The 6,229-nt window shown below is 40.0% G+C and overlaps 1 protein-coding gene across 1 annotated transcript; it reads right to left on the bottom strand.

The window, feature by feature from the left end:
* Window positions 1–3,781: 3,781 nt before the first annotated feature.
* LOC126762306 (N-acetylgalactosaminyltransferase 4) lies at window positions 3,782–5,758 on the bottom strand. Its single transcript, XM_050478995.1, has 3 exons — window positions 5,394–5,758; window positions 4,554–5,322; window positions 3,782–4,493 (listed from the first exon to the last, which is right to left on the bottom strand). The coding sequence occupies exons 1-3, from the start codon at window positions 5,756–5,758 to the stop codon at window positions 3,819–3,821; spliced, it is 1,809 nt and encodes a 602-aa protein (XP_050334952.1). The 3' UTR covers window positions 3,782–3,818.
* Between the last annotated feature and the right edge of the window lie 471 nt (window positions 5,759–6,229).

The following is a 6,229-nucleotide window of genomic DNA, read 5'->3' as shown; positions in this document are numbered from 1 at the left end:
CATTTTGTGGGCGTGGCAGTTGGCCGATTTTGCCCATCTTCGAACTTAACTTTCTTATGGAGCCAAGGAATACGTGTACCAAGTTTCATCATGATATCTCAATTTTTACTCAAGTTACAACTTGCACGGACGGACGGACAGACGGACGGACAGACATCCGGATGTCGACTCTACTCGTCGCCCTGATCACTTTGGTATATATAACCCTATATCTGACTCTTTTAGTTTTAGGACTTACAAACAACCGTTATGTGAACAAAACTATAATACTCTCGTTAGCAACATTGTTGCGAGAGTATAAAAATGGTGGTGGTACTTGAAAAATTGTGTGTTCACGGGTTCCCAGCTTTAGACCGCATTAGCAAAAGGACTTGGCGAACAACTTATTCGGTTATATGAAACAAAATGGATTCAAAGGCACAATGCAGTTATCCAATTTACCGCAAAATTATCGTTGATCGTCAAAGTTCTGACAGAAATTAGTGAGAATTTGAACGCAGCCGTACGTACGGACAAAAGTTGCACTACTTACGAAACTGTTTGAATGGAGAAGCATTTGATTCGATAAGTAGCTTAGCGGTATGTGATAGGAACAACGCAAAAGCTTAGGGCCTATTGACCACGAGGTTCAAGGTCATGTGCGTCATGGGGGATAGACACTTCAAAGCACTGATGTCAATTGGGAGCAAAACCAAGGATACTGCTAAGGAAATAAAGAAAGTACTAAATTTCATACTTCAACACGTTGGTGCTCTACGTGTACTCGAGCGGGCGTTGGCAATCCACACTCTTGACAACGGATCGTATGTCTAATTCGTCACCGAGGCGTGTGTCCAACGCCTTCAGCCCGGACATTTTAACTGGAATGGATGAAAAGGACAAATTTCTACTACACAGACTCCACAAGGGTGAACGAGATACGCCAATGGCACAAAGTTCTGAATTCGGATGGTTACTGTTTGACAACGCTGCCAATTTATAAAGCCCACCGGTGAAAATTTCAACTCATCCAAAAGTTTTAAGAACTCAAAGAATTACCCGGCCGCAAATTCTTCTCACCTGAAGAATCTATATGTAAGAAACGCACCGAACGTGTATCGGATGATCCATTGAAGAAAGACGACTTGATAAATGAATCAAGAGCAGCAACTATTCGAACATTACACCGCATGGAAAAAAGATTTGCAGCTAACGAACGACTTCACAAAGAGTTTTAAGGAGGAACTCAAATCGATGGCACACATTGAACCAGCTGAGACGACAACAGATAAAGTCTACATATTACATGCCACATCATACGTTGGTAAAGACCACAAGTCAAACAACAAAACTACGAGTCGTTTTCAACACATCTATGAAGTCAACATGTGGGAATTTTTTAAATGATACCCTCATGGTAAGCCCACAGCTACAGCAAGATCTATTTTCTATTTTGGTTAGCTTTTGTACTCACCGTTTTGGAATCATAGCCGACATTGAAAAGATGTACTGCCAGGCTTATCTCGCCAAAGAGGACACGGATTATCAATGCATCTGGCGTTCATATTCAGCAGATTCAGTCCGTGATTTAAGGGTCACGTACACGTACAAAGTTGCTTCAGCATTGCAATTTGCCGTAAAGGCACTTCATCGAACTTCACTTAACGCTTCATACGCAAGCAAGAAGTTATAAGGTCAGACTTTTATATGGATGACTTACTAACTTCAACCTCGCTTTACTTCAAAGAAAAACGTTTCCCGAGCACTCTAAAGTTGGGGTTGAACTACGCAAAGGTGGAACCAATTATCATTGTGATTGTCTTTCTATAGCACTGAATTTTGACGACATGCTTCCTCAACTTAAAATACGAACGTTTCTCTCCCACTCAAGGGATTATATACACTTAGAATTTTAAAAATAACGACATTTTTTATTTTATTTTCTTAATGTCCATATATTTAAGGATAGACACTGGAAATTTCATATGGTTCAGGTGAATATTTTGGAAGTTACACGAAAAATTTGAAAAGGGGTCTCAGAGTGTATGTAAAGTACATTCCAAACTTTTAACGCGTTTATCCTAAAATGGTGTTTTCGAAGTCGGTGACCAACATTACCCAAAAACGGCTAAACCGATTAGTCTCAAATTTTAACACGAGCTTCCGAAATACATATATAATGGGTTGTCAAAAAAGTCTTGCGGTATTTTTATTGAATTTTTTTTTATTGAAATTGAAATAAATTTTTGATGACTCATGCCCAGCTCTTGACCGATGCTACGGCTGCTACTATGCCAGTCTCTTTAGACCAATTCAGTGATTTTATCGCAATTTTCGACGACAGTCCTTCCGGAGCGTGGCGCATCTTTGACCACCTCTACACCAGAACGAAAACGTTGAAACCATCTTTGTGCGGTGGAAATGGAAACTGTATCGGGTCCATAAACTGCAGAAATTTTATTGGCGGCTTAAGATGCATTTTTGCCTTTATCGTAGTAGTACTGTAAAATATGCCGTATTTTCTCTTTATTTTGCTACCTGTTTGCGACGCTATAACTCACGAACGACACGCCGAAAAGAAACGACAATCAATCAAACACGTGTTAGCGCGTGAAATGAGCTTTCCAAAAAGGTATAGCATGGCCCGCCAGTATAAATTTGCTGCTCTTATTATTATGCTAATTTTGCTTTATAAACGTTTTCTCCACGTGAGCCTTTTATTACATCATTATTTCTTTATGGTACCAAAATGTTATTTAATTTAATTGGCTGAGACATTTTGGTTCTTAGTGAAAATTGAACATGCTTACATTTTTGTCCAATATTAAACCAGCTACTTTAACCGTAAACTTCCTATTTTTTAAATAAGAGTCCAGTTTTTCATGCAATTCGGAAAGGTATAATGCTTTAATTTTATGTAAAGGTCTTCATGCCACACTTCATCGACTGCCTGAACCACATTAAGGAATATTGCCGAACAACACCCTCAGTACTCGAATGTCTTTCTTCGGAGTCCCCGAACGAACAATGGATAACAACTTCGTATATATGTATGTATGTACTTGTATATTATGTCAACCTTTTTCCTTGTCATTAAAATAAATAAAATCGGGGTAATATTTACGCTAGCAGCCACATACCAAAATTAGCATTTTCTAACATCCGATTGTCTTTGTGTCTTTAGTTAAAGATATTTTAAAAAATCCACTTCAACATTCACCATCAAGACCCATTATTTGATAACTGCAGTAACAAGCGAATCAAACGGAATGTTAAACATTTCGAAGCTTGTAAAGAGGATCCAGCTAAATGTACGCTGCTAGCTCATGCCAGCTCCAATGGGCAGCTTTCATTTTGATTTGATGCATCCGACTACGCAATCGGAACGGCGCGGTGGCTAATAACACACTCCAACGGCTTTGTTTCTTGGCATACGACTCAAAAGTCATTTGTACACTCAGATTTAAAGGCGTTATCTTCATCCGAAACTTGTCAGTAGATACAGCCATTATTATCTGCGCTTTATTAAAGCCCTTACAAGGTCGATATCCAAAATGCGAGACTTCATGAATGACATAGCAGTTAACATTCTTATCGACCGATTGAAACCTGATTGCATTGCATCAGACTCCAGCTATAATGGTAGTGCTGTCGCGGCACGACCACTCATTTCGGAGTTATTGTAATTTCAATTAGAATTATACTAGCTCTCTTGTGTCCGCAGTTCAAAAACAACAATTTGTCAAAAGTGTTTAAATTCATAGTGTCAAAAATGATCAGTAACAGTTATGTGTTTGCTTACTACTGTATATCTATTTATTGATTCATTGAGGAGTTTACTACTTCATTTCCTCATTCGCTTGTAATCCCTCAAAAAAATTATCCAGCAACGACTGATTCACTAAACCAAAGTTCCATTTCATATTTACATTACTGGAATCACAGATATTCATGTATAACCGACGAGAGTTAACATTCGCCTCCAAACATCTGCGCTCCGTCCAGGGCTCGCCTTGCATCAGTAGCTGTGATTGGTGGTCATAATACCAAAACTGATTACCCCCTTCGTAATGGCATAGCCACAGCCAAATGAAAGCATTCGGTTCATTAGATTGTACTTCCAAACAATAATCCTTTTCCTGTTGCAGATGACGATGAAAAGTGAGTTGCCAGTTTTGTGAGTCAATTGGGTTTTTGAGATTCGATGAGCAGGGTCGTAGAACACCTATCGGATTCTCCACTGGAAGCTGCATTAGATCCAAGCAAAGTTGGGGAGCGGCAACGCTTTGTATGGCACCAGATGCGTAATTAGGCGGTGCGAATGGTGGATACTTCCTAACCAAATCTGGAGCTATGGTGTCGAGAAACCACTTAAAGGGCTTGCATTGAAGGCGTTCACGTAAAGCTCGTCTTTTGCTTACATCTCCCACATCAATTTGGACGAGCTCGGGATTGTACTTATAAAGTACATCTTGATATTCATCCAACCAAACTAATGCGACGCGCTTGAAATTCTGTGATAGTAAATATTAAGTATTCATTTTATGAAAAACAAAAAAATATGTGTTGTATACCTTTCCCTGATAATCGTCCGTACCATTAGTGTATTTGACGGCAAACTTTCCGTCACGGTAGAGGTGGCCAAATCGCGAACAGGGAACTTCCAATAAACGACCGCCGCACATCCAAATCTTAAAACTGAGTTCGAATTGCTCTCCCCCCCATACTTCCAAAGCCTCGTCGTAAGCACCTAAATGCCAGAAGAACTTCGCACCTATGGCAAAGAGTCCACCATTCATAACTGGATTATTGTGTGGGGCTGGAAGTGCCGCCTGCTCTTCAGGTAGCAGCGGTAATTCGACGTAAACGAAATTCCAATCGAATCCCCCACGTGCAGGTGTCCCTTCTATATACTCGAAGGTGTCGTAATCAATTATGTCTATATTCGGCGTGGTACTGGCTTGTGGATTGTCCACAATCGGTTGCAACAAGGGCGGCAACCAATTGTGCGTGGCCTCTACATGTGCGTCAAGGAATACCAACGCTTCCCCGGTCGCCAAACGCGCACCAGCAACACGCGCTCTTATTAATCCCTGATGTACCGATAGTTTCAGTATTTTCAGTTTCGTACCAAATTTTGTCAATAATTTCTGCTCTAGCGAGGCCTCGAAGGGTGGAGATGTGCTGAAATCGTCCACTAAAATGAGCTCGTGCAACAGCTCGTGCGGTGTCCGGTTCCAAAGGCTGTGCAGCGTGCGCTGCAGCACCGATGGGTGTTCGTTGCGATGCACTATAATTATACTCGTTTTGGGTAGCACTTTGTAGTAGGTCATGCTGAGACAACTGTTACATTAGAAAAGTTACAAGCTTTTTAAATATTACTTAATTAAACGTACTATGACTAATATACTTACCGCGAGTGACGGAAATCGGGCACCGCTCGCTCAACTGAAATTTGTTCAGATAACAAAGCGTTGAAGCCGTAAACTTGCCAACTTGCAGCGACTACTTCCTTGTCATAGCCACTTGGTAAAGCTGCCGGCCGACCTTGCTCACCTATTCCCTCGCGCTCGGCATCGCGTGCTATAGCGACATAGTCGTGCCAATCTCGCCACTCCACACGCCCTCCATTATCCGCCTTCGACTGCGTTTCTTGAACTCCATTTCGACGGGTATGAAGCTGATAAATACTAATCAAAATAACGCAGATCAAGAACACTTGAAGAAGTGTGTGTTTTCTATGGATTTTTATGCGAAGACCTGATAATTTGAGGAACATTATACAGGCAATGCTTTCAAGCAACTGCTTGTAATTATCTTAAGGTACTTACTTTTAGCCTAAAATGTGTTGTTTCAGCTTGAGTTATTTACATAGCAGCGCTGCTTAAATATTCTAAGCAATTCAGGAAGGGCGATTTTAAATAAATACTTGACTAACTAATTATACGCCTTAAATACTCGACGATCAAAGCGTGGTGAATAAGCGAAAAGCTTTCAGTGTTCTTATATATTTGAAGGCCCTGGGTAAAGCTTGCGTGCTTTTAGGCACTTTTATGCTAGAAGTTATGGTTAATTTGTAAATCAGCTATGAGATAAATAAAAAGATATATGTATGTATACTTTTTGGTATATATTTATTTTTTTTTTTAAATAAATTTAAGAAATAATGACATGAATACATGAATAAACATGAAAATTAGGTAAGTCTGACTGTTTTACTTACCACCAAATAACTCTTTTTGAAAACAGA

The sequence above is a fragment of the Bactrocera neohumeralis genome, chromosome 6, assembly GCF_024586455.1.
Source record: "Bactrocera neohumeralis isolate Rockhampton chromosome 6, APGP_CSIRO_Bneo_wtdbg2-racon-allhic-juicebox.fasta_v2, whole genome shotgun sequence".
Taxonomy (NCBI): Eukaryota; Metazoa; Arthropoda; class Insecta; order Diptera; family Tephritidae; genus Bactrocera; species Bactrocera neohumeralis.
Note: the sequence above shows the minus strand (reverse complement) of the source record. Positions and strands in the feature narration are given on the sequence as shown.

What these genes read in the sequence shown, in the direction of transcription:
- LOC126762306 (XM_050478995.1), bottom strand. Translation starts at nt 5,758, where the DNA reads ATGTTCCTCAAATTATCAGGTCTTCGCATAAAAATCCATAGAAAACAC. An exon ending in CCCGATTTCCGTCACTCGCG is followed by an intron (nt 5,323 to 5,393) that starts GTAAGTATATTA and finishes CTAATGTAACAG; the next exon opens with TTGTCTCAGCATGACCTACT. An exon ending in CGGACGATTATCAGGGAAAG is followed by an intron (nt 4,494 to 4,553) that starts GTATACAACACA and finishes TTACTATCACAG; the next exon opens with AATTTCAAGCGCGTCGCATT.